The sequence below is a fragment of the Cygnus olor genome, chromosome 3, assembly GCF_009769625.2.
Source record: "Cygnus olor isolate bCygOlo1 chromosome 3, bCygOlo1.pri.v2, whole genome shotgun sequence".
Lineage (NCBI taxonomy): Eukaryota > Metazoa > Chordata > Aves > Anseriformes > Anatidae > Cygnus > Cygnus olor.
Window position 1 is genome coordinate 49,680,351 of NC_049171.1, and position 16,087 is coordinate 49,696,437.

Genomic DNA, 16,087 nt, shown 5'->3' on the forward strand with positions numbered 1-16,087 from the left:
GTGTTTTTGGAAAACACAATCTGATTAGTTTTCAAGAGAACTCCCCTGCTTTGCTCTTTTATTTTTCAACCCTTCCAGTACCTGCCACCCCCAACAGTTCTTCCAAAAACTCAGCAATTTGCTTCCCATCCACACCTGTGTTTTGTAACACAAAAACTTTGAGCCCTCCTACCGTTTGCATAGTTTGAGCAAGAAGTCAAAATCGGATCAATGAACTCCCTTCCTCTGCTTTTAAAATTTGCTCCTGTCTTTCTTTCCTTGTGAGAATCCTTTGGACCAGCAGCCCTCACAGCCAGACCTGCAGCAGGATTCAATCGCTGCAGACTAAAAACGCAGACAGGAGCTGTGGAGGAGCAGCCCCGCTCAGCCAGGTCGCACACGCTGTGCTGACACCAGCCCCCTGACCTGCACCTGCGACCTTCAGGAACAGGATTTAAATTGGGTTTGTTCTAGAATCGTAACCACCAGCACAGCCTCAGAAATTACAGTCTCCCCTGGTTCTTTTGAAAGAGGCTGGGGCTGGTTTGAAACCATGGGACCAAACTAATACTCAAGACGCTTTCAACGCTCAGTTTGTGTCTTGTGAACAAGTCTGTGGCCCTAATCTAGGGCAGCTAAGTTTTAAGCCAAGTTTTAAAATAACATGTGATTCAGTGGCATTAAACTGATGCATCGGTTTTCTGCTGGCTCTGGAACATTTATAATCTAGGAGGGCCAGGAGTTTGCGCCATGAGGCACATCTAGATCAGGACACATGCTCTTACTGACAGGTTGAGTCAGCAAATACTGACTAAAACTGGATCCCATGCCTTGCTGACCTGGCGCACGTTGCAGTGACAAGAGAGCAAAACCCCTGGTCCTTCCGCACGGCCGGACCAATCCGCCCAGTTTTAATTTATTCCAGAACAAAGGCAATGTAAAAGGGCGAGGGCACCACAGGAAAACGCATCGCTTTCCTTTCCTGTCATTTACAGTGCAGATGAGAGCCACTGTTGCAAAATACAGCAAGAAAATAGAAGTCCACATCTTAGTAATGTGGTATTTATGGATCGAGAATTATAATGGTTTTCTAGGAACAGAGCCCTGTAGGAATGTAGCTAATTAATGCCCAGATTACAGGGGCATTTATATCCTTGCAATTCAGGCAAGTAATCAAAATGGTTCATGCGCGAGTGCTAAAAATGATTTTAACAATAACAACAAAAATAAACCCAAATATTAATTTTAAACTGCTGCAATACAAAAAGTAGGTGAGGGCACACTTATGTTTCTGAAAGGGGAGGCACAGTGCTTTGCTGTAACGTATTTGGGAGCACAGTCAGCTACCCTCTTAATTGACTTCTAGCTCAAGGGAAAAAAAACAGCTTGGAAAATTTGTATCAAGAGGAAAGGTAACAAAAAACCCCAAACTAGAACACATCCACATTATGGACACAGATAAATATTTTTTTCTGAGACAAACATTTTTTGTTTCTGGAACATCATCAGTTATTTTATAACAAAAGCTGATTTTTTCAACGTATTTTACAACCCTCCATCAACACTGTTATAAAAAGGAACCTAAAAAAACACGTAAGATATTCTTAACAATAAAAAAAAAAAGGAAGAAAGGAAAAAAGCATCTTTTGTTCAGATCCTCTCCGCCCCCTTTGGCTTCAGTTTTATGCAAAGCTAAGGAGAGTAACAGCTGCTACGCTGCCTTCAACGGCAACGGGAAAAGCAAACAAGTTATAACACGTTTAACACCAGGGCTGCACTTCCTATTTCTGTTGAGGGTATTCAGTAACACGCTGCTTTGAAATTTCAGCCTCTGTCTGTGGCTGACAGACATCTGACAATGCTTTAATCATACCTTGACCAGCTGTTCTTGCTTACGCTCCAGCTCTCGGATTTCTTGGTTGAGAATCACTGCCACATGCTGTGGCTGGCTTCTGCATTTATTACAGATCCCATACTGGGTCAGTTCATCACACACGGGACAGTGTAAGGTCGTGAAATACTGGGAGATTGTGCCTTTGCGTCCTTCCAGCTCACTGCGGGCAGTGGAGGCAGTTTTTTGAATCTGATAAAAAGAGGAAAGGAACTTTGAGGAGAGCAGCTTGCAATATTCCTAGATTACGCAGACTTTTTTAATGCAGTATGGAAGCGTAACATAGCCTGTGGGGCACGGGTTCATATGCAGATTATTAACGTGGATTGCATCGCTCTGAGGAGCGCCTGCCCACGCACTATGACCTATTTCACAAGGAAGCTCACCAGAAAAGAGAAACAGACTAACTAAAGAAATCCTAAATCACCGGGTAAATTCCTGAGCTCATCTCAAACCCTGCTTCCTGCAGTTGTTCATCTGTGTGCTGACCTGCTGCTACACATGTCCTGCTGCAGCTCCAGTGGCTGCAGTTTTGGAAACAACCAGCTTAAAATTTCCGGTGATTTTTAAAAAGTGTTCCTGCTGCTCTGGCATTACCACCTTTTCTATGAAGAGGAAAGATCTTCAGAACATCTTGGAAAAACATTCCAACATTGACTGAGCAGAAATTTAAATTAAGTACAGCCAGATACATGCATATACAGCTATTACCTAAAAACAAACAATTACAGCGAAATATTATTTTGAACTACAAAAGGAGTCAGAAAATAAAGATGTAAGCGTGATCAACCTTGAACAGAAGGAAAAATTTGCTAAGTGAAAAAATCACACACAAGATCTAAGAATCAGGCCTGCATGTTTAGGCGTCAGACCACTGCCTTGTAAAATAACTAACCTTCTCTGTTACCTCCTACAGGCCTCATTCTCTGAAAAAACATGATGAAACCAAGCACCGCACTGCACAATAGATGCACTGCACGTGTAACCTGTTTGTCCTCAAACACACTTACCCGTGGCAATTCGTGGTACCAGCTGAAGACATCTATGCCGATCAGCGAGAAGACCCTGGCCAGCGGTGGCAGAATTTGTTTGGTAATGTAGTAAGTGGCATTCAGCCTCAGGTTGGGATCCTGCAGGACTTCAATGGGCCGTCTCACCAGCTGGATCAGAGGCAGTCCAGGCATGCCATACACGATGACATAGGGCACTCGCTCTCCGACTCGTGGTTCAGAGCGACGGTCATAGGCAAGCATTCTCCTGTTTAAAAATACTTTTTACAATGCACCCAGAGACAAATTACAAGCAAGCGAAATAATTGTGAAAATTCCCCATCTGGTGATATTTAGTAGCTCTGCAGAAGACTGAAGTTGGCGTCTATTAGGAAGCACAGGACCAAGTTGTTTTATTTTTAATCTGTCTCAGGATCAGACCCAAGTTTTAGAACCTGGAACATGAACACTAAAGACACCTCCTCTTTCAGGTCACTTGGATTTGCATGCTGGTTGCTTTCTATCACGTCTGTAAAGAAATATATTTATAAAGAGCAGCCACAGCACTAAAACGAGCTCAGGAACCCAGAAAGCAAAGGACTATGCATTTGGAAGGAGGAATTAATCCAGGAGAGGAATTTTATTTATTTAAAAAGCTTGGCTTAATTTGAAGACATATTAAGCAAGGTAAAACTGGCAAAAAAACCAGCTCCCATTATTTATTACGCTATGTAAGTTACTTTTTAAGAAATTAAAAATTATGCCTGGTAATGTGTTTCACAGCACTGAGAGAGATTAGTATTACAGATTTTTAACTCTAACATATGCAATATCTATGAGCGATGAGCAATGTTTTTGCTGCTCATCAAGCCCCTTTACAAAAACAAAAGCATTGGTAACAGCAGAGGACACATCACTATACAGTCTTGACAAGACACCTTACTCTTGAACATGCCTGGCTTTTTCCGGGAACAAGGAACAGCTTTCCAGGACTGTCTGATACCTGATCTCTCTCCACACACACAAGACAGTCAGGGCCGACTGCTGCAATAATATCTGAAGGAGACATCTCACTGCTACCTGTAACTTGCCAGGACAAAGGTTAAGGGGAAAATCTATGATCAGCACTTCTTAATTTTATTACCTGGTGATTTCCAGGGCTGGTACACAGGATCCGGGTCTGTAAGCAGAGCTCCCTCTGTACTCTTTCGCAAAGATGAAATCTTGTATGCTGGCTTTTCCTTCCAGTAACTTCATGCACTGATTCTGAACGTACTGTTTGATCTGACTTATGTCACGTGTTTCAAATAGCAGCTTGATAGAACACTCAAGTATCTTTACAACCAAAGGAGAAAGGTTATTTTTAACTCAAAAATAAGTAATTCCAAATAATTCAGTTAAATTATATGCAAGTATTAATACACTCTTTAGGAGAAGTGTAAGTTGTGAACTAGGATGTTAATATGACAACAGGTTGCCCTCTCTTCCACTCACATGTTACTGAATGTTTTTTCTCAGGTTGACACAAACATGAGCCTGCAATTCACATATTTTCTTCTCACACTAGTTCTTTTTGTAAGGAAAGAGTTAGACATTATTGACAGTAATTCATATTTATAAATATAAGGATTAAGAAGAATGTGCTTGGGACACTGGACAATATTTAAGATAGCAATGCAATCCCAATGTCAATCAGTCAGCTTTCTGAAATTTCACATCTTTCATGACATGACCATGCTCAGACACTGAGATTGCTTCAGCAATTACAGAGGTTTTTCAGAGTATGACAGATTTTTTTTTCCTGTCATTTAAGACGTTTTGGTACGACTTTCTGACTGCCTCAACAAACAAAAGAATTGGGATTAAAAAAGAAGAATGGAAGTAAATCCTAAGTGGTTACCTTTCTTACTGGGATAAATTTGTTTTGACTTGATTAAGAACAAGAGACTTTTCTTTTTAAAATCCCAATACACAGCTTAAAATAAACAAACAATTTTATTTTAAATGAATTATCAGCTGAACTTGATTTCTGTGAGTGAGTCATTTAGCAAACACCCTTTAGGGAAAAGTCTGCCTCACTCATCTTGGAGTTTAACTTACTTCCCTGTAAAGTGAATTGGATCAAAGATGGTCTTCTAGAGAACTTACATGGAGCTGAAGGTTTTTATGTTTTTTTTAGGGGCCAAAAGATAGTAATTGTAGAAACTGCAAAACCTTGTAATGCTGCACAAGTTCTTCAATTTGTTTTCCAAACTACTCATACCAGAAAAACAAAGTCTCAGACAGCTAACAAAGACTAGAGACTCTGAGAAAGGATAAAAATGCAATAAAATAACAGAATACTGTGACTTTTTTCAGAAAGAATGCATGAATATCTTACCTTGGAAACAGCAGGACAGGAGTCCCTTCGGACGGTCTCTATGCCTTTTGCATCAAATACTGGGTCCTTCTGGTCCAGTGTTTCATACATGTAACCCACGTACCTCTTCTTAGTTTGCAGGACACATGGCAAGTAAACCTGGAATGTTTAAAAAGAACATAGCCCACTCTGACATTTGTATTTGTTGACAGTATTGAATATAAGGTGGCTCTGAACATAAACGGTTTCAGTGGGGTTCGGTGGTATTCCATTCTCGAATTGCTTTGTACTTCATCTAGCTGTAAAAGACAGGCAACCTGAAGCTCAGATGCAAAGTGATACATACATAGTATAATCTGAGCATCCTTACTTTTCTGGATTGCACCTGCCAGCATTTTTAATGCAAATGTATTGTATTATCTCTCTTTCTTAAAAAAGACAACAACTTCATTTTAAACATTAGAGAAGAAATCTGTCTCTGCAAAAGTAGTGGTGTTTGAACTTTCTGATCTCAACTTTCATCTAATTACAGGGTGTCTAAAATCAATTAGCATCCTGATTTGGGGAAAGCATGCTTTTTGGATATCTATGCTTAGAGAACAGTTTCCTCATAAATGGATTTTTAAGGTCACGGTCTCTTTTGCTTCTTCTCTCCAACTTTTTATTTCATTTTTGATGGTCTGAGTATTCCTTGAGCAGTTTTAGAAGAAAGAATGGGGAACAATTGCTTCTCAGTATTACTAGGATAATGCCACATCTTCCTGGCTCTGCTGGGAAGAGGGAGCAGTGAGTTTAGACACCTGCACATAGGTGTTCCACTTCTTTAACAGATGCTCCAGCTTTGAGGCTGTTATACATTTTCCTCTTCCTGTCTTAGGAGGCCTCCAAAAAACTCAGTATTTTGACCCACAAGTGAATAAGGGCACTTGAAGTGAAGCACTTGGACATCTGCTCAAGCGTATCTTTACACCTAGTAATTTTTCTGACTAATTACTCCTTCAGCTTAATGACACGGGATTACCTCAAAGAAATGGGAAGGGTCTCTGCATATCAGTCAGCGAGGAAAGGTTGCTGTGCCTTCCACAGGTATTCTGACTTTTCTAGTTAATATTTTTCTACTGTATTTTCACTGAGAAATGGTAATTTGCTTATGAATTCTGATTGAACTTCTTGAATCAGGTATGTACTTTTAAAATGTCTAGAGCATCTGAACTAATTACTAATGACTTTCCAAGGATAAAATTCCATCAAAATTAGCATCACATTGCCTCGCTCTTCTATGGCTTGCAGTCATTAGTGCTTCTTTCAAAAGCCTGCTGAATGAATGTTTATGATTTTTCATTTTATATGTATACGTATCACATGGACATATCCTGAAGTGTGCTAATGCTGACTGAAGAATAAACATCTGGCTAGGAATTAATGCACTGGAATCACTTCAAGAGATGGTTTACATTTTCACTACCAAGTTGCCCACATTAGTTTGGTAACATGCATATAATATCAAACTGAGGGAGACATTTCCAAAACTTGATGAGATGGGAATTTCAAATTGCCTGGTGCTGCCACGGTAACAAGCCACCAGGCATCCAGATGTGAAAAAGGGAATGTTTCTTTTTGTGGTGCATTCTGCAGCGCTCTTCTGACAGGGTTGCTAAAGCATTAAGAAGGAGCTGGCAACATACGCACAGAAACAGTATGGTGCACGACTGCTGTATATCATTACATGAAGTTAATGTCCAGAAAAATCTTTTATCTTCACATTGTTCTTAGGATAACAACGCTTTCACTCAACACACTTGCAGTAAAACATTCTCCTTTTACCTTTTCAAACTTCAGTTTAACAGGTTTGGGGTTTGTTGCTGTTACAGCTTCAGCAATTTCTTGACCAATCTTGAAAGACTGCTCCTTAGTTGCTCCTTTCAAGAGTACAAACATGCTACAAGAAATCAGACATAGGAAATAAGAACAAATCTGTTCAGCATAGTTCCTGAAGCTTATAAGCTATAGCTTCCTGGTGGCAAGGCAAAGACGCAAGCTGTTAACAATTCTGTTCCTTGCCTTCATTTTGAAAAGCCAAAAACCTGAGAAGATTCAGTGTTCAGTCTGAGATCAGGAGTGCCAAACGCATGATGAATGCTGGGGCTCTCTTGTAGGCAGGGAATGTGATGGCTCCAGGCACCGCAAAACTTCTGAGTTCTCAGGAGAGAACTGTAGAGGGCTCTGGGTACACTGTTTATTTTCACTATGGCCAGCAAGGGGATTTTACTTCCTTCTCCCAGCAGTAATTTTTTAGTGTGCGTGAAACTACTACAAATTTAGTATCTTTAAAATTTCAAATCTTTCATCAATTTTGGCTGAAATCATTCACCGGATTCACAAGATATTAAGGAGGAACAACCAGATAAGCTGTTTCCCATAGCAGAGAAATGACCCAAATTTAGCACCAGAGATGGGTCAGCCTACAGCATGGCCATCATTTAGAAGGATGATTGACTAAGAAAGGGGAACTACTTATATAATGTATTTCATGCGGCATATCTTTGTATACTTTGGTGGCTGCTTCTGAACTGATCCACTTCCGAAACTTAAAAGAGTGCCTTCCACTGAGCATCAACGCGTAATACCTAATACATTATAAATCACTCTGTTTTCCAAAATAAAAATGGCATCAGAAACAGGCACAAAAATGCTCATTCAATAAAGATGACTTGAAAAAACGTGTTTATTTTTCCTCTCCTTCCTGTTCCATAAAATTTACAAAAGAAAGAAAACCTTCAAAGTGCTTTCTAAGAGTACTAAAAGAAACTCCAGGAAAATGAACATTCTTTACTTTGCATCATTCTGCAAGACAGTAAGCAACGTCCCAAAGAGGGTTCGTCTGCTTTTTCCAGTATCGTAAATCATGTTGACAAAACAGAAAAATATATATATGAAGAACTATTACGATTTTAAAACATTGTAAGATACAGACTGTTAGTTACCTGTCAGTATCACCATACACAACGTGAGCACCCCATTTTTTGGTATCATTCACCAGTTTTATAGCACGCTCCAATGTTTCTCTGGCTTTGTGGACAATGCTATCACCAAGCTGCAATGTCAAAGAGAAATTGAAAATCTTTATTTTACTGCTGAAACCAATACTAGCTCTTGGTAAATGCTGGTAACTTGGCGTGATCTGTTTAAGAAAATTATTATATTGAGATAATGTATTGTACTTCATTGTTTAGAAGAATATAATAAAAATTAAAAAGGTTGCTTACATCACCCTAAAATAGCAGGAATTAAAGGAAGAATGATCAAATTACTACCAAAGGAATGAAAATAAAATTTAGTTTAAACTTCTGTAGGCACATGAAAAGTATAAGGAACATAAGAAGATTGCTTAGGTTTGTTTTCTCCAGTTCTTGGATTCTGCTGATTCCTCCTTTTATAACAAGTATCAAAGAGCTACAATGTTCTATTTTATTTTCACCATTAGAACTCCAGTGCAGTCTACCTTTGGAGAGATTTCTATAGAAATGCCAACTGCAAATGTGTTTTTTAATAGGGAAAAGATTTTTTTTTAAAGGACAACAAAAACAGTACTACAAATAAACAGCTTTTATGATGGTACTTTGATTAAATGTTTCAAATAATAATACTATGTTATCTTACTATTTTTTAATAATTGTGTCTTTCCCACTGTTTTTCTGTATTGTTATCTGCAACCCTTACCTCAATGCATGGCATTCTTCCAGAAAAATTAGCAGCAGTGTAACCATATGTAAAATTTGCTATATATTTAAGACCCAACTGCCGAGCTTCAAGCATTCGAGTTATAGCCTTGTCATGCTTGTAAGCCTTCATTGACTGTTTCACCATTATCCTAGTCTTCAAGATTTCTTCTAGCATTCTTGGCAGCACACCTTTTCTTACCGAAGGCTGCCATAAAGGGAACAAAGGAAAAAAAAGGTTAAAAAGCCCAACCAAAACAGTTAAGAGTAGAAGCAAAACCTAGAACTATGAGATAATCACCGATAAGATGAATAATTAGCAAGATGCCCCAGGCACCAATGGTTTGGCTCGTCATGGAAATATTACAAGCAACACAGAATATGTGCAAAGCTCTTAAGGGCAGGGTTAATAGCTTTTTGTTGTTTTCATCAGCCCTGCTAATATAATGTTTAGAAAACCTTATTAACTAAAATGGGACTTCAATAGTTAACTTGCTCTATTAATTCTCAAAGTGCTAAAAGGTGAAGGAATATTATTTTTTAAAAATTCTGCAAACTTTCTTCACCTAAAATTTTGTTTTACATTAAATATACATATGCTGATGACTGGCTCATTATTTGTATGTGCTCCAGGCCATATTTATTAATTTCATTATATATCAGCCAGCAGTATGCACAGCATAAAATAAGAACAATAAAAAGCAAGTCAGGGAGTTTCATCTCCCAAACCATGACTCCTTGTCTAGGAAAGCATTGTGCTTTTCAAGCAGGAGAATGAAGTGTTACACGCAGATAATTACTGTTTGATCCCCAAACTGCACAAGTAAAATACAGTTTAATTATAGATGAAATAAGCCTTTGGTATAAATGAAAGCGTGAAGATGACATTTTATTTTTTGAACTGTCAGAAGTTCAGCATGCTGACAAATATCAACAAACACTGGGAAATGAGAGACTGAACCTCCCCCCTCTTCTGTCTGCTCTTAATGCAGCAAAATAAAAACTACAACATCAATTTGATCTTAAGCTAGACAACCAACAGGAAGTAAAAATGCCTGTCACAGAGCACTAATGTCATTACCTTGACAAAAGCCACTCCACTGGGTGACACTGTGATATCATGCCTAATCTGGTAAAGCAAGTCAGGAGGTACTCGCAGAGATGTGCAGCCAAATTTGAACGCATCGTATCTAATAGAGAGAAAATTAAATATGATGATGATTCGTTCATTTACAGCCCGACGAGCAAAAGCATCAACTCACATTAAAATGCTGATAATGCCAGCAAGGACAGAATCACAAGGTATAAATCTCAAGTATAAACAAACATACCACCATTTAAATTTCTTAGCTACATGCAAAACACTCTAGGAGAAAAGCAGCAATATATGTCTGAATTCTACGCAGTGTAATTTACCTGCCGTGTGTTAATACATTACTTCCAAATACTGAGTTAGTGGAACCCTCTAATCATACCCTAATCCTGTATGGAAACCATGCATGTCTACCAAGTAACATGCTGCATATATTTTCTTCCTACGACTTCAGAATTTCCAATCAGAAACTTGAAAGCTTGCTGGTGACACCTAGTAATCACTGCATGCATCTTCCCATTCTTCCAAATATTGTTTTCTAAAGGTAATTATAATGAGAAGTGAGATTTCTCTTCTTTTTTCCAATTAACACACTTACTGTTAATCTCAATAAAAGGTGCTACATAAAGTAACTAATTGTATTTTTTCATTTTGAGTAGTTAAGACAAGAGTGAACCACAACTCTTAAAAGAGGACAGCAATTTATGACCATACAGTGGAATAATACTAGTCCAGTTTTGAAAATACAGTAGATTTATGTTTCAATTTATTTTGAGGCAACATTAAAAACTAGTATCAACACAGCAATGCAACATGTGTACACACATGCACATACACACAAATTACTATTATTATTTTAACGGAACAGAGACTAATTCTGTAATCAAAAAGCACATATTGATGCGCATGTGGTTGTGTGTATACACACATGCACACACCCCCATGGTTGATCTTTACCGTCTCATATTTTCTAACAGAAAATGGTGCTATTCATACATATCCATAATTTCCAAGGACAACCAAGGGTTCTCAATATCTTACAAAGGATGCTGAAGTCTCTACCGAATCAAAGTTTGTAAGGAAAAGAAAAATAACTTACTTTCCTAAGTTTTCAACATGTCCCAGGCAGGTTGAAAAACAGTAGTTGTATGCTATCACAATGGAAGGATATAACGACTGGAAGTCTAATACAAGAACAGCGTTGCTGTAAAAGCGGGATTCTGGCTCCATTATTAAGGGAACACATTGAGGGGCTTTCATCTGAGCTCGCTGCTGGATACTGGGTGTCACAGGAATATAATTCATTGGCTTTGCAACACGTAGCATCATAGACTCCACACGATACTGCAAAACAGATTGGATACAGTCATTATAACTATAATTCCAAAAATGTAGAATAAATATGGATGTATTAAAATTATATAAATATGCACTTAGATTTCCTGAATTTAAGGTACAGACAAATAGTTTTCCGAAATAAACAACTATACTCTTATTTGTAATGTATACTTTCTATCACACTTAATGGAACTTTTCATTGTGTTTCCTCAGCATTTAGCCCTAACTTTAAAAAATAAAGTACTTCTGAGTGATATCTATGGAAAAAAACAAAACAAAACAAAATAATAATAATAAAAAACACACAACATCCAGCTCAGGGTAAAATTAAAAATCCAGCAGGCTACGAAAAATTATACAGCCATGCTACAGTCAGTGAATGAGCATTTGCTAATTTGTATTTTTGTTAGACTTACAGAACATTAAAAAAAAAGATATAATGTACAGTTGGTTTGCTTACCATTTTCCATAGGAATTTGCACAGAAATTTTATTCAAGAAAACAGAAAAATGACAAGCAAGCTGTGTAAGGTAGCAGTTGTACTTCCAAGTTTGTGACTGTGCAAGGTAACTACAATATACTTGGCAGCAAGAGAACCAAGGGAAGAGTATGTCGGCCCATTTCTAAAGTCATTTTTGCATTTAAAGCTTTGCACTGGGTACCATGATTTCTCCCTCATGATGCCACAAATACTACAGGAAGGATAAAATAACAGAAAGTTTAAGTACTTTTACCTTGTTCAAGATACCACAAAATGTCATCTACGGAGGCTGCCATGTTAGATTTATCTCCAATCATTTATATATTATTACAATGTTATAGTAAGGCTTTAGAAGCACTCATAGCAGGTACTCATATTATTGTATGTATTTACAATAATAATAATAATAAACAGCTGAAAATTAAGTATATAAATGTCAAAGGATTGAAAATCCTGCCTTACCAAAGAACAATCCTACATAATCCTAAAATCCTCTGCTTTGTCAGCAACTAGATAACTCTTCACAAGCCCTCTGCCTAACGTACTATATATTCAGTCATTGTACTGAACTGGTTAGGTAACATTTCATTAACTCTAATTTTATAAATGAACTTACAGAATCAGTAGCTTTAACAAGACCCTGTGACCTTACAAACAGGTTGGAGTTTGAAAGTGCAGTGGTGCAGTAGCTTAAGCTGCTGCTGCCTTCGTTGTGTACATGCGTATCCAGTGATGAGCTCAGATGCATGATGAGATAGTCAGGGAGCAGAACTGTGCAAGAACTAATTTTTTTTTTCTATTTTTCAGCAAGTTCTTCAACCATCTGACTAATAGCCTATATGCCTATGACCATATCATGTTAGACTTGTTTAGTCTGCTATGGAATATCCAAAATAGCTTAATAAAAGAAAAGAAAATCACCTTTAGAACAGTCTTGTAAAACTTAATGAAAGAAAAATTTTGAAAAGAAAAACCTTAAAATAACTGAAATCCTTTCTTAGTACAAAAATCCTTTCTAACATCTGTTTCAGATAAGGAGAAAAGGAACATCTTCCTAAGATGCAGTGATTGTTCTTTGGAGTGAAAAAAGAATTATCTGAGGTAACTTGGAGTTGTTGCAACTGCCATTTCTGTGATCTGGAAAGTTTCAATGATAAAAAAAATAAGTGCACAGAAGGAAAGAGAAAAGAACAGTCAGGATTGAAAATGCTGCATGTTTCTGTTGCTCACTCCCACTCACAGCCATTTGAGAAAATGACAGGCAGAACAGTCTTCACAGGCTGTAATCATGATAGTTTAAGCATATCTATGTTGGCAGTATGCCAGCCCACCCTCCATGTCCCTAACTGTGCATTTCTCTTCCCTTGTGGTACCTTTCTGATAGTGTGGTAAGCCAGTTCAGGGAGCTGAACCGGTGAATAGCCCTTTCTCCTCACCTCCACCTCCTCACCAGTAAAAGAAAAATCAAAATAAAATAAGGCCAGTATAGCTCTGTACCAGCAAAAACCTCTGTTGGGTTGAGAGATGACACAGGCAGTTGCAGTCTCAGAAAGTAAGTGGCACCATTTTAAAATTGTCTTTATTCATTTTAATTTTTTTAAATTGTTAAGGAACTGACACTCTAGTTTCTGGCTGCCTTAAGACAATGTTGGTCTGTTTAGGACATTAATTTTTAAGTTGTCTTTCTGTTGACAGAATTCGGCAAAGTAATCAAATCCTGGTCAGCTAGCTGAATGTCTATTTAAGCAGAAAGATGGTAGGAAAGAATAATTATGGTAGGAAAGGAAAGAAAACAGAAACAAACATGTGAGTAAGAGCAATTGTCTTCTCATTTCAGGTGCTGTTCAAGGCTCATGTGAAGTCATAAAAAAAAACAGCTTAGTTAGCCTAGTCAATCAGAACCTGGGCAAGAAAAGCCTTTCTAATTAATGAAAACTCCTGGGGTCCCAAAGAAAGAGAAGGGTAAATCTGTCCTGCTCACTTTTCTTCTGATGATAGTGTCAAGATAACAGAACCATGCATCTTGCATGACACATGTACTTAATAAAGCCAGAGCCATTTCTGTCTCATCATCAAATCTTGCCCAGTGGCCTGCTTCGCAGGAAATGTCACTTATAATATAGTCAACGCAGCTTTGCCTGCCATGGAAGAAAATCATCTCACCTCTTGATTATAAACATGTTTGATTAAATTTCTTAATGTTTTATAAAGTGTTCACTTTCAAACTCATGTAAGTGTGAAAAATATCAACCTAAAATGAAAATTAGTGCTCTCAAAGTCATTAGAGGAGACTCAGTGTAGTAATTATATTTGGGGCAGTCTTAACTATTTTTAACAGCTTCTTTTAATCTCTGGAGACTAACTATTACTGTATTTGAATAGCCTTTCTTAACGTTTCAATTTCTTGTTATACAAAACAGTCCTCTGACCTTATGAAAATACATACACTGACTCTGAAAATATTGAAGAACTAAACATTTTGTAATGACTATTTTGCTTTTGTGAAGTGTAAGGTAAACTAAATCTTACCTGGGAGCCTCTTGTTAATACATGTAAGAACTGAATGCCAAAAAGTCTTGCCATTTCACTTGTTCTGTCAATCAAATCCAGTTTTTTTAATAACTGGAGGTTCCCATGGACCCGACTAACATAATGATCAACCATTTTCCATCTGTGAAAGTGAACACCTTGTTATAAACAATCAGGACAATGCTGCTCTTTCTAAGAAAAATGTATTTTTATGACAGCTTATTACAAACGAGCAAATAAAATTTCCCATAGGACATTTTTATACAGCTCTTTCAGAAATGTGGCACACAAGCATACACTTACGTATTCTAAAGATACACACAGAATGTGGTATAGGAACCTAATGCTAAGAAATATCTCAATAACATTCTATATCTTGTTTGCCTTACCACCCTAAAGAATGACTAAAATAGAAACCTGAGTTTTTCTTTACCTGTTCATGTTTGCTTTTTTTCCTTCCCAAGCGGAATTCTGTGGAAACAACCTTCTGTATTTGTTGAATATAAATTTGTAATTTCAACACTAGGCCAAGTTTCCACATAGTCCAAAATATTTAAGAAAACAAATACATGTTATTTAAGACGTTCAAATCAGTACTCACAGTATTATGAATTGTTGACATGACACAATACCAAAACACTCCAAGGAAGAGTGAAGCCCATTGTGATACGTGTCATATACTGATATTTTTAAGCAGCTACAGTTACTCTCTGAACATCTTGTACACTGTTTTGTACTATTCTTAAGCCTGGCTTGGTTGGCATGTACTGTGAAGTAAAACAGAAAACCTGACAGTTCATTACAAATCCTTCTGATGAATACTACATACCAAATAAAGACCTTACAGAACTTCAGAACAGTAGATCTATTCAGATACTTTGAGACTGTAACTGAAAAATAGCTTTGCTTTTTTAAATAGAAAAACAAAGATATCATATTGAGGGTATAACCATACAATAGAACACATCAGGACAGCAAAGTAAGGTCATGTTGCTGTATGTAGACTGTTCTAGTACCTGAGCTAAATTGGTTATTTCTATCTATGGTGGTTTTAGCTTATACCTATACAATTTTAAGAATCTGGCCTTAAAAAGAGCAAATAAAAAAACTCGTAAGAATGGATTACCTGTAGACATCTGCCTTGTTATCAAACCAATCAGAAAGAACTCGGAAAGTAAATAAAGGAAAACGCTGATGAAGAACATGAAAGCCCACATTTTCAAAGGTGTAATTCATTAGATTCACCTGTAAAAATGCAGAGAATGTGTTAACATGCATAACGTCTTTCAGAGTCAAAAAAATCTATACTTTAAAAAAATAGTAACAACTAATTTTATACCTTTTTATTAGTATTTGTTATCAAAGTGTAAACATTTATATTTAGAAGTCCCTAACTATTAGAAGTCACTGAAAGAATATCCCTCATCAAATGAAACGACTACGTGGAATTAAACAGATCACAAAGATCAGTTCTAAGTTTGGTCACAACAAAGTCTGTTAAGATTCAATCAGCTGAATGTTGAATGTAAGGTCACAAGCAGCAGAACAACTAAGTATGAGAACTCAAAATAATTTCAAGTATTTAATTTAGTACAAGCACCATACTAGCTGACTTGCTAAAACAGTTATTCTCAAGACCCACAAAGAAGCATAAAGGAATATCATTAAGAAACAATACTGGAAGAGAATGGCTTCAGTATTTTACGTTT

The 16,087-nt window shown here is 37.2% G+C and overlaps 1 protein-coding gene across 1 annotated transcript in view; it reads right to left on the reverse strand.

The window, feature by feature from the left end:
- Positions 1–16,087, reverse strand: part of REV3L (REV3 like, DNA directed polymerase zeta catalytic subunit) — a 125,144-nt gene that overhangs the window by 4,729 nt on the left and 104,328 nt on the right. The window contains 11 exon segments of the mRNA XM_040553862.1: positions 1,853–2,062; positions 2,881–3,127; positions 4,004–4,194; positions 5,240–5,377; positions 7,043–7,157; positions 8,203–8,312; positions 8,939–9,145; positions 10,019–10,127; positions 11,130–11,374; positions 14,379–14,520; positions 15,505–15,623. Of these exon segments, the coding sequence (XP_040409796.1) occupies positions 1,853–2,062; positions 2,881–3,127; positions 4,004–4,194; positions 5,240–5,377; positions 7,043–7,157; positions 8,203–8,312; positions 8,939–9,145; positions 10,019–10,127; positions 11,130–11,374; positions 14,379–14,520; positions 15,505–15,623 (1,833 nt within the window).